This window comes from Eschrichtius robustus, chromosome X, assembly GCF_028021215.1.
Source record: "Eschrichtius robustus isolate mEscRob2 chromosome X, mEscRob2.pri, whole genome shotgun sequence".
Lineage (NCBI taxonomy): Eukaryota > Metazoa > Chordata > Mammalia > Artiodactyla > Eschrichtiidae > Eschrichtius > Eschrichtius robustus.
In genome coordinates this window covers 12259864-12287572 of record NC_090845.1, presented here as the reverse complement: position 1 = coordinate 12287572, position 27709 = coordinate 12259864, and the positions used below count along the sequence as shown (strand labels likewise).

The 27709-nt window shown below is 39.2% G+C and overlaps 1 protein-coding gene across 3 annotated transcripts in view; it reads right to left on the bottom strand.

Moving 5' to 3' along the window:
* Nucleotides 1-27709, bottom strand: part of GLRA2 (glycine receptor alpha 2) — a 185195-nt gene that overhangs the window by 155613 nt on the left and 1873 nt on the right. For all 3 annotated transcript variants that reach the window (XM_068533456.1, XM_068533455.1, XM_068533457.1), the window contains exon 2: nt 27229-27362. In XM_068533456.1, coding sequence (XP_068389557.1) covers nt 27229-27362 — 134 coding nt within the window. The remainder of the gene's footprint in view (nt 1-27228; nt 27363-27709) is intronic.

Below are 27709 nucleotides of genomic sequence, written 5' to 3'. Positions count from 1 at the left end.
CATGGTAATGAAAATTTTATCTATTATTCATAGTGACTGAATTAAAATAAGCTTATGTATATTTGTATTGACCAAAGCTTTCTAAATTAACAATAAATACTATTTTTTAAAGCTTTATGATGGATTCTACTTTAAAATAATCACCAGAAACAAACACTGTATGACGTCACTTATTTGTGGAATCTAAAAGAGCCAGACTAATAGGAACAGAGATTAGAATGGTGGTTACCAGGGGCTGGGGGGTGGGGGAAATGGGGAGATGTTGGTCAAAGGGTACACACTTACAGTTATAAGGTGAATAAGTTCTGGGGATCTAATGTACAGCGTGGTGGCTATAGTTCTCAATACTGTATTATATACTTGGAAGTTGCTAAGTGAGTGAATCATAAATGTTCTTACCACAAAAAAGAATTTGTAATTATGTGACATGATAGAGGTGTTAGGTAATGCTACATGGTAATAATTTTGTAATATGTAAGTGTGTAGCTCAACACATTGTACACCTTAAATTTACACACTTGACATTGTTATATGTCAATTATATCTCAATAAAGCATGAAAACATTTAAATGAGGGCTGCAGCGAAGATAAAAAAAATAAGCACTAGGAAAGAGTAGAGAATCTGTGTAACACCAAAACAACTAGTCACTATTCATTAGTTTTGCCTCAGTTATGTTATTTTCCAACATCATTTTAGGGCAAAAGACTTGAGAGCAGAGGGCATTCTTTGAGTTCTAAGATGAAAATTATTTTTTCTCTCTTGTCACAAATAGACAAGAATGACATTTTGACTTTGCATTTTATTCCTTGTAAATAATTTAATGAGTCCTCAAGTATCACAGCTGATTGAGTGTGGGGCCCCTGGATGGGAATGGAATAGTAACTATATGTGCTTGATTTATACAGAAATTAAATTTCTTTTGGAATAAGAAGATTTTTATCTCACAGGAAGATTCTCACCATTAGCTCAAGAGATAAAGGGAGAAAATAAAGCACATAGAGAAATCAAGAAGATGTATAGTTAAGGGTCAGAGACTTGCTGTTTGAACATGGGGAAGCACTGTTTCTTGTGATGGCTTCCTGTGTTGCATGGTACTTTGATTTGATGCCCATGAAAGAGAGAGTCTTGGAGGATGAGAGGGTTGTAAAGGGAGGGAATGGCTTTTCATGGTGGCACTCCCTTTGTGAGGGGTGATTTGAAGCATCTAATCTCAAAGAATGGAGAAAGTTGTTGTTTTTTTTTTAATGTCATGATATTAATTAGAAATGGTCACACAAACTAACCCATTGCATTTTTAAAATCTTCTTGAAAATTCACCACTAATGAGTTATATACTATTGATTCTTCTGCCCAACACATGGTCAAAACGATTTTATCAGTCCTATTACATTCAGTTTAGTTGCTGACATCCAGGTCTGTGCAGAGGGCAAACTATTCAGATAAGTAAAAAAGGTTGGATATTTACTGATTCCCACAGCCTGATGCAGCAAACCATTCGCTTTGGACCAGCCATGCTGATAAAATGATAAAACTGCCAGACAAAGCAATTAATTAGCAACTTAGGTAGCTTGAATACAGAGAACCAAATGGCAGAATCTGTGAGTCCTTCCCACTAATGTCTGCCACTTGTCAGCTGCTCTCACACAAGGATGAGTGAATGGACAGATGTGCACACGGCTCAGATCCACGTCAGAGGGCTTTGAGAATGCTGGCAAGTTTCTGTCTTTGCATACTGTGGATTTCTCCATGATTTAAAAAGAAGGGATAAGACAGGGGCCATTATCTTATGCAAGATGATCACTTTTAAGAGAGAAACTGGGTGCTATTAATAATTACACAAGAACGCCAGGCATAAACCAGTACTGTCCTGAGAAACCTGGACTTTGGGTCATACTACTCAAAGATATATTTGAAGTATGGTAACTACCAGTCTGTCTTATTTTTGCCACTAGCTCTGCTTATTATTACCTGTGAATTTTAAACAGATTATAGAAACTCTCTGGGTCTATTAATTCTTCTGTAAAATGGGAATAATGATGGTTGCCTTGATGTTAATTGTGAGAATTGGTAGTAATGTATGGAAAGCCCATGATAGTAAAATAAATTGAAGCTTATTTATAGTAATAGTAGTAATATTACTATCATTATTACAAGTTCATTGGATTGTCAAAGTATGCCTCTGCTGGAGGTACATCATTAAACCCATTTTAATATAGAGTAAACTGAAATGTTGAGACTACAACTTAGATTTCCCAACTTTTTCTATGCTAAGCTTTACCTGAAATAATGCCCATCTCATCCAATTTCCTTTCTCTTCTCTCCATAAATTTTTTTTTCTCAGCTCTGTAGAAATTTTTAGCAGGATCCAACCACCTTGTATAACTTCCTTGCTTTCAGGAACTATGCATAAACATTCTTCATGTCTAGACAACCACGTAGCACCATGGGTTTGAGATCATTGCTGCTAGCTTCTTTATTTAAAAGAGGGTTTCTCAGGGACTTCCCTGGTGGCTCAGTGGTTAAGAATCCACCTGCCAATGCAGGGGACGTGGGTTGGAGCCCTGGTCCGGGAAGATCCCACAACTACTGAGCCTGCGCTCTAGAGCCCGCGAGCCACAACTACTGAGCCCGCGTGCCGCAACTACTGAAGCCCGTGCGCCTAGAGCCCGTGCTCCGCAACAAGAGAAGCCACCGCGATGAGAAGCCCACACACCACAAGGAAGAGTAGCCCCCGCTCGCCGCAACTAGAGAAAGCCTGTGCACAGCAACGAAGACCCAAGGCAGCCAAAAATAAATAAATAAATAAATAAATTTTTAAAAAATAAAAAAGTAAACAATAAAATAAAATAGGGTTTCTCAACCTAAGGACGATTGGCATTTGGGGCCAGATCATTCTTTACTGTGGGAGTTTGTCTTTTGAGTTGTAGGATGTGGAGCGGCATTCTTGGTCTCTAGTCACTGGATACCAATAGCACCCCGCCTCCCACAGCCCCTGCTGTGACGACCAAAAACATGTCCAGACATTGCCACATGCCCCCTGGGGGACAAAAATCACTCCTGGTTGAGAACTACTAAATTATAAATAGCAGGTAAAAATGCAGGATGAGTGGACAGGCAACTTAACAAGGATTACATGTTATGTAACAATGAAATGCGCTTCAGAGTATTCTTCTGCTTAGCCAAACAAATGCTAGGGTCATGTTCAAATATTTTTGGTCATATGACTTTCTGATAAGAAAGTCATCTCTCATGTATTCCAACAAAGACTGTGGATTTTTAAAAATATTTAAACATACTTTGGATGAATAAATGGCAGTATTTTGGAATTTGTACTCCTTTGTTTGGTTTGTTCATCAAGAAATTAAATTTGGTGCCTCTTTGCAGGCATTTGCTGAATTCTGTGCATTTCCATCTTATATCTCTTCAGGCAGTCATTCAGTCAGCAAACATTTATTGAGTACCCATTATGTGCCTGGTCTTGTACTGATTATCATTTACAGTTAGATGGTGAATTGTGGGACAAAATATAAGAAAATCAGGCATTAAGGACAAGTCAGAAACAATTTGCTGGAAAGCCCTTCACTCATTCTGCCAGAAATGTCAGATGAAACAAAAAGTGTGTGCCCAACCAAGCACCACAGAGAGGGCATTTTTGTAAGCCTCTTTCTAATACAAGCAAACTGCTGCTTTTTTGTTGTTTGCAGAGTCATAGTGACCTTTGTGAGCAGTTTGTGTTCTGGGAGATTTAGGGCTCTTTGTTTGTGGTGACAAGATTCATCTCCTATTTTAAAGATCTCAGAGACTAAGTGGAAACCTTCATGTTGGGAATAATTTGTAAGTGTGATCTACATATATTTCTATTTATGCTATAATAAAATGTCATCAGATGGAGAATTGCTGGAAAACGTGAGATTCTTGCCATCTTGGGATTGGGGTGGATAATAAATAAAGGCCCATTTAGCCTTAGAAGAAGACAATTTTAAATGTCATTTGGAATTAGTTTTGAAATGAAGAGATCTGAGAATTTCTCATGAACCCAAATGATATTTCCCCTTTCATTTTAGCAAGTAACAAAAATAGGATTAAAGATGACTTTCTCTCATGTTAATTGAATCCTCTACTACTTTACAAAATGAATAGCAAGTTCATCAACTTGTTAGGGCCTGACAAATTGAAAACAGATTTGTTTTGCATTAGTAATTTTTAAAGAGGGAACTATGCTGGTTTTGAGGTTATAATAATGAAATTGGTGGGTGCAATTCACACACATATACAGTGAATTTTCCCATGATTCTTCCTACTTGAATGTCATCTTTCTTGCAACTTCCAGAGCCCTATAATCCTTGCCATGTTGTAGTATAGTCATTTTTTTTCATGTTTGTCTAATTCTGTCTAGTATGTTCTAGACAGTATGCTCAGATCTGATTCCCTGTAGCGTTTCCTACGGCATTTATATAGTACTAAGCACATAGTAGGCATTCAATAAATGCTCCGTGAATGCTGTTGATCAGAATATAAGCCTGTTTGTGTAAGTAAATGCCAGTGGCATGCCAAGAAATCTGTGCATTTCTATTCTATTTCAGAGCAACTTTCAATACAAGGCATTTTAACCCCATCAGTTGCCTCCATCCCTTCAGCTTCAAAGAGGAATTCATTCAAAAAGTCCTTCATTTAAATCAATTATTTCATCTCAGCCTGTGAAATAGAAAGCGCATTCTGTTTGCTCTCTTTGCGAAGCACTCAACACGAATGATAAAATTATGACAAAAACATGACAGTCACCAATGAGCAACATTACAACATGGCCCTTTGAAACTACTACTGAACTGCCATGTTTGAGGTGGGGATCGGGAAACTTCTTGACTGTTGCCCTCCCTCCTGACATTATCCCTCACCAGTGCAGCATAGAATAAAGGGAAAAATCACAAACTTCAGAGCTAGAACTGGATTTAAAACCTGTCTCTGCTTTGTACTATTTGTATAACTCTCTGTAGGCTATTTAATCACTCTGGGCTCTAGCTTCCTCATCTATAGAAGGAGAAATATCTCCGTCTAATTCACAGGTTCATTGGGAGGAGAATGTGACAATGTGTGTGAAATGCCACCTATTTCTTTTCTCTTACCATCTCCTTCCCCTATCAAGGAAGGATCTTCCTCCTAAACCTTGAGATTTTCCCTTTATTTAACAATTAGATGTACTTTTCTCAAGCCTCATACCTCTGCTCTACATTTTATTATGCTCACCCTTACTCACAGTGTTGAGAAAAATACCTGGATTTTAAATAGGCTCTAGCAAAAAAGAAGAGATCTCCTTATTGGAGAAGGAGTGTATTATTGAATCTAGCAATCATGAGTATAGGGAAAAATTGTGCTTCAAGGGAAGACTCTGGATTGTCTATAGTACACCCCTCCATGCCATCCGACTCTCATTCTATGGGAGCTATTTTATAACTCTTTAAATTGTATAACTCATAGCGATGGGAAATATCTCTTGCTTAGAGACATGCAAATCCTGCCGTGTCCGGTGCCACAGAGGTTCAAGTGACTGCCCTCCCCCACCGTGAAGAGGCTGGTTTTGCCTCTGTTTGCACATTCAGGCCAGTAGTCTTGATCTATAAATGTGTCTGTTTCTTAGATTTTCTTTTGAACTGGTTATGCCATCTGCCTGGTTCCCTCATTGATGAATGAGTTAAATAAAATTTAACACGTATTCATTTTATATCTGCACGAGAGTCATGATTTTATCTTTTTTTTTTTTTTTTTTGAAAATTATCTTTTAATGTGAGTTGTTAGAAGAAATTATTACCCTTTGGAACTGTTAGACTCAGAGCCAGGCTGTGGAAGCTTAAAGACCTAAATCCTGTTCAAGGCCATGACAGTGCTGGGAACCCAGCACTTCCGGTTCCACAGTCAAAAGAGATCTTAGAGCGCCATGTCTGCCGGTGAATAGTACCTAAGCTCTCACATCCCTCCTCTGTTCGTCTGTGGCTTCCAGAAATGGGGACTCGTTTCCTCATTAGGCATTCTGCACCATTTCTCAGAGGGTAGGAAGGTCACCATTGCACTGGGAGGAAACAGAAGTTTTCTATGTCAGCAAGATTTCTAAAAATAGAAACCAGAGTTCCTGACATGCATCCTTCTCTACTAACAACTAGGACAGCCACTTCCCTACTGCAGAGGGAAACCCTGAAATCATGGTGCTTGTTGCGTTTTCGTGTGCTCACATATGACGGATAAGGCCCCTTGCATTTATGTAGCATAGGCTTCCATCTCTCTTATCTCATGCTACACTAGCCAGCTTTGTAACTCAGTTTAATTAAAAGGACCTTTACTGGACTTCTTCTGTATATTAGGTGCTTACTTAGTTTGGGCTACCCTCGAATCAAGGATTCAGGTGAAGGTAGTTTATTAAGGAGGCGAATAATACACCAGTTGGGAAGTGGGGAAAGAGATACAGGGTAGGGAAGGAAGCCAAGAAAAGGTGCTGTAGCAAGTCTATTATCCATCCCCCAAAAGCACATGAAGATTTATCCCATAAGCAACTCTGGAAGACACACTCTTCTGAGCTATTCTGCCCAAGGGGAGAAGGAGCTGGGGCATTTTATATCAACACCCAGTTGTCATTAGATGGGAGTATTCTCAGGGGGCATTAATTCATCTTCACTTCTGGTCGGCCACAAGAGTGGGCAAAGTGGCTTAGGTCAGAGAAAGCCCTCAAGCAAAGAAATGCAAGTGCTAGTGTTTGGAAGTCAGATGGTGCAGTGATGTGGTAAGGGATTGGGGATAGGGGTTGGGTGCCGACAGTGGTGTCTCCGTGGTGCTGGGAATACCAAAATGTACCCGATCCTTGAATTCAATAAACTCACAATTTGCCGTGGCAGAAAGACATGAATTAGACTAATTATGATGTAACATGATGATAAGCCTAACATTTTAAGGGAATGTAGCACAGGAAGCAATGAATCATGCATGGGAAAAGGAGAAAGCGAAAGGAGAGGAGAGATTCTTTGTAGGGATGTTGATGAATTTCTTTACATACAGAGGAGGGGAGAGAGACGGCTCTATTTTATAAAAAGGACATATCACTAGGCAAAGTGTAATCAGCAATTGAAAGTTTTACCTGCATATTGATCTTTGTATTGTATAGCTTCCTTGAAATTCGAAGGTCCCCCCAAGTTTGCATTGTTCGAGATTTTTTAAAGTTGTGGAGAAACTTTCCTATCCCTGGATCTTAGTAGCGTATATTTCCACCTCCATCTCAGTGTGACAGGATCTCTGATGCTGAGCTGAGTAGAGCTGTCCTTCCAAGAGTCAAGAAGCTAAGTGGCCTCCTCGCATTTAGCACTGCTGGGTTTATACTTAAAGTGGAGAATGCCCTTCTCCTGTGAGACACCATCCCTTCCTGTGGGCTCATGACAATGGGCAGCAGCGTCACCTTGGCACCTCGAGAGGCTTACAATTTGAAGACATGGGAGTTTGAATGCTTTGCTAAAGAAACAGGATGGGGTTTGTACTCATAATCCTTTCATACTAGAGAGGAGATTTGTTGAGGCTTTTAAAAGGCTCTAATTTTGTGTGTAGTACCAAACACAATAGAGCAGCGTTGTAGCAAAGAAAATCCTTTGAGGAGAAATGGCCCCATTCTCAAACTCTCAGGAAATGGAGGGAGCGTGTCCCTCAAGTTAAAAGGCAAGAATCTTTCTAAGAGAGTCTTCTTTCTGGGGATTAGCCTGGGTCAACGCATACCTCTCCACATGTTCCCTACTGGACACTGGTAGCCCGCCTAGACCACTGCAAGGAAGAGTGCGGTGGGTACGTGTGCAGGCTCCAGCCCCAGATAGCCTGGATCTGACCAGCTGCTCTGCCTCTCACAGCTGTGCCGACTGTAAGGATTCTGAATATTAGTTTGTAGATTTAGAAAAAGGGAATTGGTCATAGGAGTGCTTATCAATTTTGTCGGGAATGAATGAGATCATGCATGGAACACACCTAACATGTTACTTGCCACATCACGAGGCACGCGTTCTCTCTGTAAACCCCACCTATACTTCAGGCCTCACTCATTCTCTGTCTCTTCCGTATACTTTAGCCATCATCAACTCCCCTTACTCAGAAATCCTAGTTTCCGTGACATCATTCCCTATGTAGCTGCATGTTTACATAGACAAGAGTTGGCTTGTGGTGCTCAGACTTGTTTTCCGTGTGCTATTTCATTTGCTCCGCAGCGTGTCACATTGCTAAAGGACAGGGGTTGTCTGATATTGCTTTCAGCAAGTTCCCAAAGCCCCTATAAGTTAGGCACATCATAAGTGTTTCTCCCAAATACTTTGAGATTCATTTGTACCTTGCTACAAAGTAAACTTGACATTGTTCATAAGCACTAAGTACTTCCTGTGCTTAAGAAACAACCACGTGCATTATTTCAGAGAGCAGTCTCAATTCTTAAAGAATGCTACCCCAGCTACCAAGGCAAACAGCACTCAAAACCTTTCCTACTCTGTTCCCTTGGCAGGCTTGGACTCCTCATATATGTTGGAAAGTAATCATAAGGAGAATCAAATTGCAAACTTCAGGTTTCAGACTTAGCGTTTTCTCCCACTGTGCCTAAATGACTGAGATTATTAAATGAAAACATTTCCTGGAGCCCAGATAATAAAGTGCACTAGGAAGCAGACTATAGGACTAGAGAAAATGCCAGGTGGAAGGGCATGCTTTTGGTATGTCATAGTCAGCATTTTCCTGGAATATATTTAAATGCATCACACATTTGTACTGAAAGAAGATGTAAAAAAATGACTAGAAAATGCCATTAGTCAGAGACAAAAATCACAGAATGTGTAACCCATGAAGGTAGCAGTTGCTGTATCCCATCTCCTTTCCTTAGCCACTGACTGCCTCCCCACACACCAGACGCCCCCCGGAACCCCCCCTCCAAAACGATCTACAAGCTGGTTCCAATACATTCCCAGCAGAAAGCTATTGGGTGATTGGAGAGAAATCAGCTTTGCTCATTCATTTAATTATTCATCAAACATTTATGGAGGATTAATAATGTGCTCGAGTCTGAGGATGCAAATTTGAATAACAATAAACAGATTCTGAAGCAAAGTGCTCCAAAGGCTCTTGCAGGCCTCCAGACTCACAGCCCCTAGCATAGCTCTGTAATTAAGAAACAGATACAAGTCTAACTCATGAACTTGGTGTACAACAACACAAATCTTCCAGGCCTTTACTCTTGGTAACAGGCTGGATGCCTGCCAGACTGCCTGGGATTGAAAGCTAGCTCTGCATCCTTACTACCCATATAACCATGAGCAAACACATCAGCTCTCTTTTCTCAGTTTCTTCATCTGTAAAGTAGGGATAATAATAACATGCATGCACTTCTCTGTAAGGTTATTGGGAGGAGTAAATGAATGAATATGCAAAGTACTTAGAAGAATGCTTGACACATGGTAAGGACTCAAATAATATAAACAAATAATGTTATCGTTATTAACGCTTTCTGAGTTGCTACAATTAAAATGGTGTGAAATATATGGATGGATGCGGTGAGGAATAAAGAGTTGGCCAAGAAGGCAAATGATGGATAACTTGGACCCTGAGTCCCTTTTGTTCCCCTCATCTTCTGTTTGAGTATTGCCTCTAATACCTTCTGGCTTCATCTTCTGGGTCTTACATTTAAAATACATTTAAAAAATTCTCCCTACTCAATAAGCCTACTGAGAAGTGTATTTTAGTAGAAAACTCTGTTTTATAATGTGTTTAAATTTCACAAATGTTTCCTGAATGTCTGGGTGATCTGTCCTGATGCTAAAGAAGGCCATCAAGACAAAGCATCAAGAGCCTAGTGCCCTTTTTCAGCTTCATGCTGACTGTACTCAGGACCAGCCAGCCTAGGCGGTGGTGGTGGCCCCTCTGTGGCAGACGACAGGGCACTGCTTCACCAAGAAGATGGAGGCCATTTCATACAAAACCAAAACCCAAACCAAAAACCTTTCTTCCCTCAAACTTTGTGAACTGATATCTGATCTCCCTTTTTCTCCCTGGCGTTAGTCTTTTTTTTTAACATCTTTATTGGAGTATAATTGCTTTACAATGGTGTGTTAGTTTCTGCTTTATAACAAAGTGAATCAGCTGTACATATACATATATCCCCATATCTCCTCCCTCTTGCGTCTTCCTCCTTCCCACCCTCCCTATCCCACCCCTCTAGGTGGTCACAAAGCACCAAGCTGATCTCCCCTCCCTATCCCACCCCTCTAGGTGGTCACAAAGCACAGGGCTGATCTCACTGTGCTATGCGGCTGCTTCCCACTAGCTACCTATTTTACATTTGGTAGTGGGTATATGTAACTGCTACTCTCTCACTTCATCCCAGCTTACCCTTCCCCCTCCCCGTGTCCTCAAGTCCATTCTCTAGGTCTGCGTCTCTATTCCTGTCCTGCCCCTAGGTTCATCAGAACCTTTTTTTTCTTTTTTAGATTCCATATATATGTGTTAGCATACGGTATTTGTAGTGAGGTGGATGGACCTAGAGTTTGTCATACAGAGTGAAGTAGGTCAGAAAGAGAAAAACAAATACCATATGCTGGCATTAGTCTTTTAAATGAGAAGTCTACACACTCACTTTCCCGTACTTTCTCCAATCTCATTCACTCTACAACCAGCTACAACCTGGGCTTCGGTCTCAGTGCTCTAGAGATATCGCCCTCGCTAAGGTCAAAAATGTCCCACTGACCAAACCCAATTGCCCACTTCCTTGCCTCTTTCTATTCAACATCCCTGCTGCACTCGGCAGGTTTGATTTCCTCATCCCCAAAGCTCTCTCTTCCCTTGACATCAATGACTACATCTTTTCCTGCTTCTCTTCCAGATGTTGTGACCACTCCTTCGTATTCCTTGTCGAGTCCTTCTCTCCCCCCATTCCATCAGTGTTCATGTGCATGGGAGTCTCATCCTTACTCCTCTCTCTCTTCATTCTGCACATTTGCACTGAGTGATCTTAGTTAACACTCTCATGATCTGATGACTCCCATTCCTACATTTCTAGCCCTGATATCTCTTTTTGGCTCCAGATTAACATTTTCAACAGCAGATTAGACATCTCTATGTGGATTTGTGGCGGTCATCTCAAAAACATGCTCAAAGCTAAACTCATTATCTCCCTCAGCATCTTCTTCCTCTAACGTCTCCTCTGAGTAAATGAGAACATCGTCTGCTCAGTTGCTGAACCTGGAACCTTGAGTCAAACATTACTCTTTCTCTTGTACCCTCTATATCTTGTCTGATGCAATTTGACTTGAACTTATCTTGTTAATTTAGCCTCTCTTTTCTAATCCCACAGCCTAAGCCTGAACTGTCATCATTTCTCTCTTGTGGGTGATTGTCATGATTCCCTGATACCCCCATCTTTCTAGCATATCCTTCTAAAGGCATCTTGAGTTATCTTCTTAGAATCCACATCTAATCATGCCCCTTCTCTGCTTAAAAACCTTGATTTGACTTCCTGTTACCTACGGTTAGATCTTAATGCCTTAATAATCAGCTTAACACTCTAGCCCTAACTAACTTTATTCTCTAGCCTCGTTTTCTATGACTTCCGTCCTTTTACTTCCTTCAGTTACACTCATGTTTTGTTATCCCCCCCAAATAATCAAATTCTTTCCAGACATGAGAGTTCCCTACCTGAAGTCCCCCTTTCCATTCCTTGAACGCCTATGCATCTCTCAAGACCCAATTAAAACATCACCTTTTATATGAAGCCTAGAGCTACTTCTTTTTCTCCTCTGCAGATTGAGCGCTCACATGTTAAAGGCTCCAGAGAAATATAAACATTATCATTAGTAGTAGCTACCTTAGTTGGGCCTTCCAGGCTTTATAAAGATTTTTGGTCCATTGTTTCATAATCTGGGAGAATCCTGTAACTTGAGAACCACTTTGCAAGTTTTGATGAAGATGGGAGATAAGGCTCAAGAGGAGCATTCTAGAGGAGAATCAACCACAGGCTTGCTGGTTGGAAGGAGTTAAATGCTATAACCATGAAGTAAATCTGATATTACTTCAGCAGCTGGAAATTACTGGTAATTCAGGTATATCCAAAATTAACATTTGAGTGTAGTGATTTTATTCACTAAACATTTCACGCACTGAAGAGGAGAGTTGCCTCAGGCCAGTGGATTCTATCTGGGTAACCTTAATGCCACCATAATCCCTGTTCAGTATTGGGCATGGAAAATAAAGCTTTTTAGACATGGGATGTTGGTCCTGAAATAGTAGTAAAGTAGAGGGGCTGGGATAGAAAGGCTGGGGGTTAGAAAGCTGGTACGTTAACAATTTGCCTTTTAATTCTCCTCTACTTGGTGCCTAGCACAGTGACATATGCATAATAAATGCTTGATATGTATCTATATGTGAAGGAATCCACTCATCTCATTCAACATTAAACATTTATTAAACTCCTACAAAGGCAGGAAGTACACAAAAACCTGCAACTTTGAAGATAAATTAGCATCATCCTGTAATAAAAAGGGGGGACATCTATGTTAAAAATACCTTCGATAAAGTATTGCAGATCGAGAATGAGTGTCATTGTCATCATTCTCTAAATGATGGCCTACATTCCTCCCCATCTTAGGCTTTATGTATCTGGAGAGCTAGTGCTGGTCTAAGTCCTGTCGGGTAACAAGATAACTTTTTCTCCCCCCTAAATAACAAGAATGGTAAACAAAATTACAGCTGTTTTCCATTATGAGAAATGTGTAAGGAGTGAAATGAGATCATACATGGCAAAAGACTTTGTGCATTTTGAAAGAATCACAAATATTAGATAATAATTTATTATTTTAGTTCAATTGCTCACACCCACCTTTGCATTAGTACAGATTCTGTGATTAATGATTGGTGTTATACATTTTTATATTCATCTGATACGTGTTTATTGGCTTCTACCTACTGTCAGGTGTTGGAGGTACAATGAAGAATGAGATAAGTCCAATCTCTGGCCTCCTTGAACTGGTCTAGGAGGGAAAGGGACAGGGAAGCAGCCAGTCACGAGAGAGCTTGTAGACTGAGCATGTAGGAGAGGATGGACTTAGTAGTGTAAGGGAAGCTTTCTAGAGGAAATGGTATTGATGCTGAAGTCTGTAGGATGAGTAGGAATTAGGCTGGTGAAAAGGAAGGCATGGTGAAGGGAAATGAAAGTGCAAAGCACCAGAATAAAAGGTTTGAGAACAGGAAACACGGCACTGAGGTTGGAACAGAGTGGGAGGGCATGGCTGGGCATGTGGAATGGTGATGTTGAAGAGGACGATATTGATGCTCCCCCCTCAAGTTCCTTGGATCCCATTTACCATTTTGTGCCTCTCACCTCAGTATGCTTTTTTCTTTTTAATTGACATGTAGTTGATGTGAAATATTATATAAGTTACAGGTGTACAGTATAGGGATCCACAATTTTTAAAGGTTATACTCTGTTTATAGTTATTATAAAATGCTGGCTGTATTCCTCGTGTTGTACAATATATCCTTGTAGCTTATTTCTTTTATATATAGTAGTTTGTACCTCTTAATCCCCTACCCCTATATTGCCCCTCCCCACTTCCCTCCTCCTACTGGCAACCACGGGTTTGTTCTCTAGGTCTGTGAGTCTGCTTCTTTTATTGTTATATTCCCTAGTTTGTTGTATTTCTTAGATTCCACATATAAGTGATATCAAACAGTATTTGCCTTTCCCTGTCTGACTTATCTCAGTTAGCACAATCCCCTCCAGGTCCATCCATGTTGCTGCAGATGGCAAAATTCCATGCTTTTGCTTTCAGTAGCCAGAACATGTGTTTTTTCACCGAGGACTGTCCCAGAGCTATTGGCGCTCACTTAACCCACGTGAGAAGAGACAGAAGCATGTGGGAATTTACTCTCCCTACCGTGCCCCCCATGCATACCCTGAGGGCCATCTTTACCCAATAACTAACAGAGGGGGTATGCAAAGCCGGCTCTCTGGCCTCCATTCAGACAGCTCTGGGGTGTATCTTACACTCCAGAGTTCCCCGGAGGGGTCAGGTCGAACTCATCCACTGTTGGACTTTGCTTGAGATCACACCCTTACTGGGCTTCCCCGCCACGTCCTTCTCTGATTTCATCACTCTCTTATGTCTCCCTTGCTCACTTATCCTTAATAAATCACTTCCACACAGCATCCGCTTCGCAGAAACCCAACCTCAGACAGATGTAGTCAAAAACCTAACCGTGAAAACCCCAGTAAGCCATGTACGGGTGTATAGACTTTATCTGGAAGTGATGAGAAGTCCCAGGAGAGTTGCAAGAGGCATGAGGGGCCTAGAAATTCAAGGATACTAGTATTCGAGCTCTTCACTCCCTTGGGTGACAGCTCAGCTTGATTTTCCTGTGCATTCAGATAAAGACATAACCAATCAGGCACCCGGAGCAGCTGCCTGATGGAGTTTCTAAAAAAAAGTATAGGAGTTTATTTCTGATCTCAGCTTTCCTGAAGGATCTATTTATTATCCACTCTATATTTCTTTGCTTTCTTTCCACCTGCCACATCCCCCCTCAGAAGTCAGTAACTTTTTTCAGAGGCGTTATTCTGCAATTTATGTGGCATTTTGCACGATGTCACTGGTGGACACTTTTTGTTAATACCCTCACCTGCTTTGCTTCATCACTGAAGCAGATAATTTATTCTGACATTTATATGGAAAGTTAGACCCTGAGGGGATACCTGCTTTCTTGGGACTTTACATATGCAGTTATTATGGCACATTATTAGCACCTGCTTCCAGATTCTTATATAATAATTATGCTCTCTCAATGTATGGAGGAGTGAGAAAGGTCCCATGGTGAAGGACTCATAACAATCATGGACGCTTCACATGTTCATCCACTTCTACTGAGTTCTGCAAAGACTCCTTCGCGCAAGCTATATTGCTGTTAGTTGTACACTGACATCTCTTAAATGAACTCAGCGGGGCAACTGGGCACTATAGCAGACTTTTCACCCAGGGGCTCACAGAAGCCCAGTTTCCAGTAGGAGGAAAATAAAAAATGTGCCTGTGATTATGCTATTTGCAGAATCTTGTTGACAAGTAGAAATGCGGAATTTTTTCCTTGAGATAAGTGTATTCTCTTGCTGAGGAAATCCTTTGTTTAATGGGCTTTGGGATATTTGCCCCCAAGTCAGAAATTTATACATTTTGCTGAAAGCCCTGCATGTTACAAACTTGGTTGGCATCATGAGATGTATGGAACAGGAAGCCGCCTGCTGAGTTTTAAGTGGGAATATTTGCTCGGAAGATTTGAATAAAGGATGAGCTTAAATGAGGCATATGTGCACGATAAACAAATGTGAATATTGGAAATGTAGGTGCTTGGGGGAAATAAAAGGAATACGTATCCCAGACTGTGGGTAATTCCTCCTATTTTTGGAGAACTAGAGAAAACATGTCTGATAATATAGGATTAGTCTGGCAAGGGTCAGGTCACGTATGCCACTGGTCACAGAGAGGTCACTAACTCCAGAAAATACAATAGGAATATTCCAGAGAAAATAAATACTGAGTAGCATAGCAACCTTGTTGGTAACAAGCTATGACCTCAAATTTTAGAGAGAACAAGCAGAGTGGCATTTTATCTATAAAAAATCTTCCTGAAAACAATTTGGTGCCAGGGTTTCCTATTCATAAGGCATGGCATTGGGCCTGTGTGACATTTCTTTTCAAACAGAGACGATCTCTTCTTAAATTTTTATATTTTGAGAAGACACTATATACTTCATTTTAAAATCAAATCTCAGAAAATGCTGGGGAAACTGCTATCCTCTTATTCATATTCCATGACTTCTATAACTAAGGATTCAGCAAAGCCATCTCCCCATCTGCCACTATGATGGCACTGTCTGCCTCCTAGAAATGCAGAAGCCTCAGTGATACTGGAAGCAAATGATAACAAGGAATCTGAGTCAGGCACCCAGGCTATATGATACAAAGTCTGAAGACAGAGTAAGCAAACCGTGTGCGTGCTAAATCACTTCTTTATAGTTAATCTTCACTCAGTTCCTCTTCAAGGTCCAGTATATGCCAACCCTCAATTACCAGAAAAGCTTAAACATCGGTATTCCATTATCTGTGGGTTGTACAGTGGAATATCAGCAACGCCAGTGCCATCACATGGATACCTTGAAGCAATATTTCAAATAAAGGACTTGTTTGATACAGAATGTGTAGTGGCTCCATCATCAATGTGTCTTCATCTACTGTGTGAGATACAGTTGACCCTTGAACAATGTGGGTTTGAACTATACAGGTCCACTTACATGCAAATTTTTTTCAGTAAATACCTGCTAGTACTATACAATCCGCTCCATGTTTGGTTGAATGCACCCATGCAGAACTGTGAATACCAGAGGGCCTGTCGTAAAGTTATACATGGGTTTTCAATTGCTGGGATTCGGTGCCCCAACACCCGCATTGTTCAGGGGTCAACTGTAAATGACGTGGATCAGGAGCCATTAAGGCTAAGGTAGCTTTAGTATTTCCCCACCCCCTACTTTGTTCTCTATATTTTACTAAGACCCTGGAGTAAGAAACAGGAAGAAAAAAATCGTGCTTGCTTATTTGACAAACTCAGAGAAAGTATGAAGGAAGAACTAGTAATAAACAAGTTATATATATAGATAACTCTTTTCCCAAGACATTTAGTGATATTTCAAAGACATTTCTCTTTCTGCATCCATCTTCATTGAAAACTATTTTCAGTAGTTTTTCCTGGGAATTTATATATCTAACTATATGAAACATCAATATTGAGCAGACCAACTTAGAATATATTTTAATACTAATAAGTGGGGAGTTCCCTGGTGGCACAGTGGTTAAGAATCCGCCTGCCAATGCAGGGGACACGGGTTCGAGCCCTGGTCTGGGAAGATCCCACATGCCGCAGAGCAGCTAAGCCTGTGCACCACAACTACTGAGCCTGCGCTCTAGAGCCTGTGAGCCACAACTACTGAGCCCATGTGCCACAACTACTGAAGCCCATGCACCTAGAGCCCTTGCTCCACAGCAAGAGAAGCCACTGCAGTGAGAAGCCCGTGCACCGCAACGAAGAGTAGCCCCCGCTCGATGCAACTAGAGAAAGCCCACGTGCAGCAACGAAGACCAAACGCAGCCAAAGATAAATAAATAAAATAAATTTATTAAAAAAATACTAATAAGTGAAGACCTTAACCTTAAATCTACACACGTTATTTGAGATAAATATTGCATACTTTCAATTATTAAATGAAGTTTTTTTTAGTATGGATTCAAATTTTTTAAAATTTCAAGGAAGCGATGGGGAAAAAATTCTCAACAAACAGTTGAATGGAAATTGTACGAGATTTATCCATCTTGGAAAACTGCCCGAAAGAGAATGGCAATCCAAAAGGAAATTTTCCATACAGGCATGCAACTTTGTCATATTCTGCTAAAAAATGTCTTTAGTTCAGGGTTAAAGGTCACTTGTTTAAGCGTGTATTTGTCACTCAGCATTCAAGAATCATAAAGACTAAAACCGAAGGTGATTATCAGATCAAAGTATTTTGCTGTACTGACATGTTTTTTCTTTTGTCTTCAATATTTGTTTTTTCAAAATGCCACTGTTTGCTTATTTGTTCATGTAAATGAAGCAGGAGATAAATAGCCTGCAATAATAATCTAACTTGTAGAGTAATTCTCTTGTGGCATCAGAATGCTAATGTTGACCATGTATCGAAATGAAAGCCACATTTACTGAATGCTGGGGCCTTCCCACTCTTAGGAATGTTATCTTTCTAGCAGATCATCGTATTTTTATGTGTATGTAGGTTTCCCATCATCATCACCTATTTTCATGGCAAAAAAATTTTTTTAGATTTATGGATTTTACCAAGACCACATTTTCCAAAGTGTATCCCATGAAACACCAGTTCCCCAGAATGTTACTCATGTAAGGAATCTATGATCTAATAAGTAGAGGATAAGCCCCTGGGTAAAAGAAGTTTTAAAAATATCTATTTATTTGTATATTTTTACTGCAGGTTTTCTCAAAACATTTTAATACGCTAATGAATATTGGGAGTCTCTTGGAGGCTGTTTTGCAGAACTTCCATTCTTATTTCACATTTTAAACCTTATATCTGAGGACATCTCATGGGACTAGCGTTTCGAGAAACATCTTTGGCCAGATGCTGAACTAAAGAAACATGGTAGCTGCTTTTCCTAGAAGCAGCCTCTGTACATGAATTTGCTACCTCCGAACCTTTCAAAAACAAGACAAAAATTGTGAATGGCTGATTTCTCCAGTAATCCTCTCATAAGTTTCCAGAGTCTTCCAGAGAATAATGATCATCCTTGAAATATTGGGAGTCAAAATAAGATATCAGCAACTGCTGAGAATTCTGGATAGAATTAATAATTTCTCAGAGACCAATTCTCTAGGAAGATTGGATGCATCCAAGCTCTTCTGTGGGTGAATCAGTAATTTACAAAAGGACATACTCAAAGATGTTAGACTATAAAGACTAGGGACTATCAAAGTTGGACCTAGACATCTTGGTCCAAGTCCTTTATTTTGGAGATGACAAGAATTAATCCCAGAGAGGTTAGGTGGCATGTTCTAGGTCACAGCTGGCAAAAGTGTAGTTAAAACAAGGCCTCATGAGTCTCAGTTTAGATTTTTTTTTTCTTGTAGGATCTCCCCCTGCCTTTATTTGGTAGGGCAATGCTGGCCCACAGTATCTTGGGAAAAATACTGTAAGGAAGATATTATTCTTCAGCTACAGGAGCAAAAACTTCTCATTCTAGTGCTGTAGTTCTTAAACTATAGGGAGTAATGAAATCGTTAAAGTCAGTATTTTCAGATCCCATCATTCAGTGTTTCTGGAGAGGTAGAGCTGGAGAAATGCGGGGCCCAGATATGTGCCTTTTTAACAGGACTCAGGCTCTAAAGCAGGTATTCCGAAAAGCGTGGTTTGAGAAACACATCTGGTTGGTTGCCGGTTTAGTTTAGCATTAAATCCTAAGTCCTTTGACTTGGTGTACTCTATACAAAGTTCAAGTATGCAAGACACAATTAATTCAAAGGAAAAAGTAGAATATGAGAAATCCATTTTGAGCACTGCAATATATGTATAAATTATCCTGAACTGTATCATCTAACTGGAGTTGTTACAGTGTGGTTTGCCAAATGTGTGTATCCTTCACTTTTCAGAGACTTGGAGGTTCAAAGCTAAATAAACAGACCCCTTGTTTTCTGAATACATTTGAGGCAGAGGGGCGCAAAGAATGCTATTTCTAAGAGAAAGCCTGATATAAGAAATCTCAGCTGCCTTGTTGGGCATGAATTGGTTCTTAGAAATCAACATCTTGAAGTATTTAAATGTAAATAAATCAGAAGAAGATAGATTATATTATCGTCTACGTATACTTGGGTTTTAAAAGTGAAAGAAAAATTAGGTGGTTAAGTGGTTCTGAGGTTTTCCTAAAGTAGCAGAATTGCCACGATCAGTAGCTGTATTTCAGGTGCAGTAATCAAACCAACCAAGGAGTAGGAAACAAGCAACTCTCCCTTAGACCTGCCATTTCCTCAAAATGCACAATACTCTGCCCCTGGGCTTCATGTTCTTCTAACCCTCCCACCCAGTCCTTTTTTCTTCTAACACTTCTACTTCAGCTCTGTATAGACAGAAGAGCACGGAGGAAAGACTGTGTCTGAGAAATGCTGCCCCAAGAGACTTGGCATTAAGTCTTGTGCTCAAATCTAAGTCCACAACCCATCCCAGCATGGGAAGCCTGGAGGGGATTGACTGTGGGACAAACACAACAATATTAGCAAACATATAAACATATTAAATCAGATAGAAAGGAAGCTGTATTAATTATTTTCATATATTTCGCAGGAAGATCTCTCCCTCCTCCCTTCCCGCCCTCCCTCCCCGCCCCCACCCCTGTCCATCGGTTGCACATCTTTCAGTTGTCTGCCTAGGAAACAGAACTACCACGTTCCACTATCTTGCCCTCTCTTCTCTGCATTTGGAGGTATCATTTATCTATTGGGATAGTATATCCAGATGATATCCCGTTCTCACTTCCCTGCTTTCCCAAGACTGATAAAGGAAGGCTTACTAAACGGATTATCAGTTTGGGAGCTGTCTGCTCGACCAGGTGGAAGGGTGGCTTTGCTCATAAGTTGACTTTGAGCTGATTATCTTCCATTTCCCCCCAGAGACTCTCCTCTTTTCTGTTCTTCTCTGTGCTCTGGGAAGCTGACCTTCCGGGTTTGCATCATTGAGCTCCCTTGCCCTCAGACTTCGAACTGGATTTGGCCAACGAGAGGTTCCCGCAAGGAAATGGAATGCAGGAGGAGAGTGAGGTCAGAATATTTATTCCCTAGCTTCCTCCCTGCTAGGCCAGCACAGATTGACTCCATTGCTCCATAGATCTCCTTAGGTGGCCTCTCTGTAGAGCCACTTTCTCTAGGTTCTGGCAGCTACTCCCTCCCTTGCCTCTTCAGGTCTACTGCTGGCAGTCCCAGAGTACTACATTCTCCCTTTAGGGACTGGTTTTTTCCAAACCCTCCCACACCCTGTTGGAGTGTGTCATTTCTTTCCTGCAAAGATCCTGGATGGTACAGCATTAAACTTACAAATTATGTTCCAGTTTTTACTGAAGTGAGAACTGACATTTAAAAGCTTAAATTTCTGTTTACCACTGTATACTTAGCAAGGAACATGGTGCCTGGCATATAGATACTGCTCGCTACTTATTTATTAAAGGAATAAACAAATGAATTGTGTGTTTAGATTCAGATATATAGATGGAAAACCTTTACATGTAATTTTTTTGTGCTCACATATGTGCTTCCTTGCTGCAAATTTATTCTGTTGCTTTGACAATGCATGGGCAAGTGTAGCTTATTTTTCCTCAAGAAAGTATGAGCCACCTCCTGATAGAAAAAAAAAGAAGAAATAGAAAACAAGACTTATCCAGTCACATTCATGATAATTGCCTATTGAGTTTCCGCATTTTGACTCGATCCAGGATTTTATTTTTCCCTCTTGGATGGACATGTTAATAAAACAGAGCCATCGTTTGGTGTACTCATGTATTATACTTCCTAAAGGAGTGGTGAGTGCATAAGCCAGAGCATGAGTCAGAGAGAGTGTCCAGTTTCCCTCTCATACTTGCCCCATGACCACATTTGGTTGGCTAGCCAGACTAGACTCCATAATGGAAATCTAGTGACTTTATTCTTACAGGTCCTTCACACTTAAGAATACCAGTTAGAGACCTATTCCTTTTGCTCATGTCCTTCCTTCAATGGGCTTCACATGGCTAAAAGTGTCTGCAATCAGTCACAAGTGTTCAGAGTAGCCCTCTCAAGAAAGAAGTCAATGAGGAATGTGCTGCATCCTACAGTCGAGACAGCCTCTTAGGTGTTAACTCCAAGGAGAACACAGAATGCTTCCAAAGACCTTGTTATGAGGCTTAATCAACTATATTTTCATTTTTAAGACCCTGTTCCAAACGTGTCTGATCCAACACACCAAGAAAAATACCCAACACCACGAAGAACAAGCTAATAACTATTTTTTCTCTAAGTCTGATAGTGCCAACTGGACGCATTATAATGTCCACTCTCTAAGTGCCGAGATACCCTGATGTATATGCCATTATTTTTTTAAATGAAGTCTCAGATTATCAGCAAAATGGACTGAATTGTTCTTCAGCATGGGGAGTAACAGAAAGCACTATAGAACTCAGGATAAAAAGTTTAGGCTCTTTTCATAATGAAAATTAAGGATATGAAATCACCCAGAATCAACCAAGGAACAATACATTCTCAAAAACTAAATTATGGGCTTCCATTTCCAGTGCTCTTAACCTGCCGCGTTGTAGAGACTAAATGTTCTCCTTAAAATACTTATTCTAAAATAGAAAATCAATTCACGTTTGTGCAGTGACCCTTGCAACTGCAGTAACTGGACAAGAAAATACATCAGAAATGACAGTCATATATCTTCCATTAAATTTAGAGCCCTTTCTAGGACCAAGCGAAATTGGTTCTATGTCTTTTACTTGGTTCATTTAAAAAATGAGTCTAAGAAAATAATCAGGGATAAGATTTGAATGGATAAAGATAATTCCTTCCCACAAATGGCTCCCTTTTTGTCTCATATTTAGGAATATGAAATAGCCCTTTCAGGTTGGAAATCTTCCCACCAGACTAATAAAGGAGAACCCGCTGAGACATGTGACATCTACATCCTGCTTACTGTGGTAGGACTCTAAAATGCTAGAACTTCTTTGACTCGTTTTTTTCCATTAAAAAAAATTCAAACAACTTTAAGGACCCAATCACCATGAAGGCTAAGCTTTGAGAATTCATAGTCAGTGTCAGTTATCAAAGAGAAATAGAAGACTAGTAATAATAATTCAAATTATTTGTAATAATTTTAATAGTTGGAAACAAATCATTCAGATGTATGATCTCATTTGATGCTCAGAACAACCCAAATGAGGTGGGCAAAGTCAGAAGAAAACCTGAGTCATGGAGAGGTGGAGACATCTTTTCTCCAAAGTGGCTGAACCAGGACATGAACCTGGGTTTTCTGGATCCAAGTCCAAGGCCCCTCCCACTCTACTACTCTGTCACCATGGAATGGAAGACGTACTCCAATAAATGAACTTATCCTTTGGAATAGACTTTACCAGAGTGTGTTAGAATGCTGTAGATGCCTCCTTCTTGATGTTACCTCAAATCCCTGACAAGCAACTTGCAGGCCCATCGTAGCAGCCTGGTATATACAAATGTGTTGGTTGGTATACATACAGCACCCAAAAGCTAAAATAAATTGTGACACAGCCAGTGGATTTTGGATATTCAAAAATCTTCATCAACATCATCCCTGAACAAAACTGTCATATATAAATTTCTCTTTGATACACCCAGCTTTTCCTTTCAGTAATCATTTCCTCCCTTTTATCTCCTATTGTCTTATTCTATATAAAATGACTGTACCCTTTCAGGTGCCTGAAGGTTTCCACCACTTTCTGCACTCAAGTCAAACACTTCTGAAAAAAAAAAAAAAAAACTTCTGAGACTTGTAAGCATTCTGTTCTTTTTCTCAGAACCCATGGTATTATCTGATGCCCGCATCTGCCAGAGTGATCAAAGAAATGATCACACTAGGGCTACATTATCACCAACTGAGAGAATCACTCTTTCCAAGCGTCTCTGCTGGACATTTGTGCTCAAGTCACCCCTCCAGGGATTGGTAAGCACAACACATGAGCTTGAGCTCCACTTGGCTACAGACAAGAAACTTTCCAAGGGGAGAAACATGAAGACCTCTAGTTTTTTGGAAGTGGATCTGTTTCTTACTTATATCTGAAACACCTTTTGAGCTGATAACTCCTTGGAAAATAAAGGAAACCATACTGCATGCAAATGTAGGTTTTAATATCGCACATCACACTTTAAAATTTAGGTCTCCGGATATGGAAAAAAGATTAGTGTGCATGGCCTGCACAAAGAAGTGGAGGGAATAATTATCTCCTGGCATTATCTATTCCAGATCCTATCCCAAAATGAATGTTCTGGTGAAATGTATTTATTCACATTGGGATGAAACTTAAGATATAACTCTAAGTTAATTTTCTTTTCAAAGAAAATTTCATTAAAATAGATAAAGGCTTTGTTTCAAAGAGAGAGAATCAGAACTAATGCATTTTGCCCAGGTTTGAGCATTTCATTTGGCTTCTTTAAAAGCTTAATGTTTAAAGTGGCATTTTCAAGATACAGTAATACTGACAAAGGAATATCTGATAGGATGATGGAATAACACCATGACAAATCAACTGACAACGAGACAAATCACCCAAGTGGGGAAAGAGGCTTCTCTGTTGACATAGAATCAACATTTACCATGGTTTCAGAAACAGGTAATTGTGAATGGACATAGCTTGTGTTTTTATCTGAACTGAGGATTTTGAAAATTTATGTTTTGACGGGGTCTGACCCAAGTCTCTATGGCTCTCATAGATGGAATGCAATTGGCAACTCTGACTCATGACTTTGTTTATACACTTGTGCTTCAGCACATCAGAAAAGCTATTTTTTCCCTATAGTTTCTAAGAATGACTCTCAATTACAGAGTCTAAGTCTGAATCACTTCTGGTTCCCTTTTCTAGCTTACATCCATCTTCCTTCTTGTATATATGCCCATTATGACATTTTTCAGAGCCCATCAGGGATATGGAATAGACATGAAATATTTTACTGACTTGAAAGGATGCAGGAAAAATTCCTTCCAATAAGAAGAATTGTGCATATACATTTCTTTTCCCTTGCCAATGCACGGCAGCAAGGAAAACAGAGAAATGTGCTAATATTTAATAAGACTTCTAGAAAAGCCATAGCCTTTATCTCAACAGCCCATATTTGGCTCTTGCTTATATTCTTGTGGTCAAATTTTGCCCTTTTGTCTTCTTATTAATCACCATTATTGTTGTTTTCAATACCATTGTCATGACCATCACCATGTTTATTGTTATCATAGTCAGTTTGGTTTTTGGCATTTACAGGGAGCCTATCACTATTCCAGATACAATCACACTTCCTAATCACCTTTCATTTCTACCTACTCTATAAAATTTCTCATTGATACATTGCTAATCAACTGCAGTAAGTACTATAGTCTTCCTAGCCTCTTTGCTGTTACAAGTTCCCTATTATCTCTTTCTCTTATTTCTTTCTCCTCAGCTCAGCTAAAATTGTCTTTGCTAGCCACTACGACCACTGGTTCGTCCCTCAAAATTTCCCACCCCTTCCCAATATCTCGTAGTAACCTCTAATGAAATATAATCTGCAAAAAACAAAAACCCTGAATCAGTACGCTGTACACCTGAAACTATGTATAATATTACATATATAAACTATATATGTAATATTATATATATATAAATAAGGTACCTCCCTGCCCTCTCAGATGCGGTGCGGGGGTGAGTTGATAAAACATAAATGTGCAAAAGAACTGTATTAGACATATAAAGTTTCATGGGAACACCAAGGAGGAAAAATCATTTTAGTCTAAAATAATGGGGAATGTTTTACATCTAGGAAAAGCCAAGATCCTCACAGTAAAGAGAATTGTGAGAGCTGTTAGGTAATTGATCTGATATAAATGGTCCATGTAAGTAAAAGTTATGAAAGAATATCAGGGTTCATTGAATCGGAGAGTTAAGGGAAGAGGGAGACAAAAGTCAGTGAAGTTCATTAATGTTAGAGTCTTAAATTATATTCACCCATTTCCCTTTTATAAGTCTTTAAAACATCCTGTACTCAGGTCTTTAGGACAGATCTCAAAAACATGGCCATGCTTTGCTATGATTGATATTCTCCTCATTTATTTATTCTTTAAAATCATGAGAAATGTTATCTCCAAAGGGTGACATCCCCAGAAGAACCAGAAAAAAAAGCTGTGTGTGGAAATTATTGCTCATTCTGTGTGGTCACTTAAAGTAGCATTGGCAACATGGGTGTTTGTTTTATTACTCTTTGTACTTTTCTTCCCTTTTAAAAAATTATTTCTAGAAAATAATGAATAATAGCTGCTATTAAACAAGATGCTCATAAACTTGAAACAATTTTCCATCTCTGGTCCTTCTCTATGAAGCTTTCCGTGAATAGCTTAATAGGAAAGCATCTTTACTTTTGTTGGAATCCTGTAGTATTTTATTGTATAAGTATTCATGTAACATCTAGTCTCTCCACTGAAATTTTTGACGGTAGCATCCAAACCTGTTTCAACTCTCAAGTTTTCAAAGCATGCAGTAGTTAGTATCCTGCATGTAGTTCAGACTCAAAAGTTACTGAATGGCTCAGTGAATAAATGTACAAGTGAGCAGGCCCATTGAAAAAGCTGACTCTCGAATACTCACTCATAGGATTTTATTTCAAATATTGACTTCCAATGACCACAAAATTAATATGAAATTGGGCGAACATGAAAATTGTTTTCAGCAAAATCAAGCTTTTGAACTAAGTTCTGTTGTCTCTTTTGGAAATACTCTATAAGTCAAAAACATCTGTTTGGTCAAAATTCTGACACGTTTCTTTATGAAATGTGCCCTTAGCTGGGTATATTCAGAGGTGCAGCATTTAAAGAAGAAAGGAATTTTGAATTTAGTTTTCATGCTCATATTTGCCAATAATAAAAATTAATCAAACCTCAAGGAAAGCAATCCAATTAAATAGCTAATAAGCAAAACCAAAGCGATGCATGAATTATGACATAATACCTAGACTATTATAGATTTATCCTTTTATAAAATATAAGCACTTTACAATGCATTATTTCAAGTTAAATTACAAGATAAAATGCATTTATTTAAAATATGTGTCCAAAAATTAAAACATCAAAAACAATTCAATTAATAATTAATTGGTTCTTTCTTATTTCAGTATTTTTCTGATTCAGAGTAAAAATAAATCAAATAGATAAAAGGTAATTTCTAAAAAAGTAATTTATATTAATTACATTTTTGTAATGTTAAACATACAAAAACACCAAATTTTTGGTTTGTTTCTAATTGAACAAAGAAAGTATCCACCATCTTTGACATACACACTTTACAATTCTGTGATCTTCTTTGTTAACTTCAGATAAATAATTTCAAATAAAGAATTAGAATGTTTAAACAAGGGGAAACCAAAACTTTGTAATATATTCACTTAGAGCCTTTTCTCACAAGGTTTAAAAATGAGAGAGGCCTGAAAGTGTATTAAATGGCATGTTATATATTGAGATGTAAACTTCATTTTGGGAGTACGTATTGAAAACCCAAACCAAAGATTTTGGTGTAACGATTCATACAAATCAAGTCCATCATTTGTTCTTGTATTCATTTCCAGTCCCACTCCCACTTAAGATAACATAGGAAGTGTGGCAATAATCTCTGACCTTAGTTTTCTTTGTGGAACATAACACAAATGAGGAAAGTTTTTGAAAGTGGCAAGCAACATGGAAAATTTAAGCTATTAAATCAACTAGTTCAAAAGAATGCCAAAATGAAATGAATACTATGCTTGTTGTTTTCACTTTATAATAAAAAGCCCTGAAAATTTTTTTTCAGAGTATTCAAACATCTAGATTTCCCACAGGCTTAATTAACGTAAGTTTCAGTGAAACCTACCTTTAAAATTTGGCCTGATTCTTGCGTCATATCCTGATGTCCTTCCCATTAATTTGTCCAAGAAATCTGAAGGAGATAGGGTCTGCGCAGGTTGTTTTCCAGACCTGGAGTCATGGTCTTTGCAGAAAGCTGCCCTAAACACATCATTAACTCTTTTAGCAACAATTCCATTCTTATCACCTGAGAACTGATGCTCACAGAATGTTTGACATCATGTTTTGTAAATATATTTGATATGTTAAGAAGAAGAAAAGGAAAATTATAAACTCTTTGGTCAACTTCCTAACTTGTACATGGTCTAGAGTTAACTTTAAGTGATGAAAGGTATAAATCCTGAGTCATACCTCCTGAGTTACCAAACTTTGCCATAAGATGTTTAAGATGATACAACATGCATAGCTTTAGGTTGTAGGTTTTATGGATATATAAAGCTGTTTCTTTCTAGTGTCATCAGAAAAATGAAGATAATTTCTAAAATTTA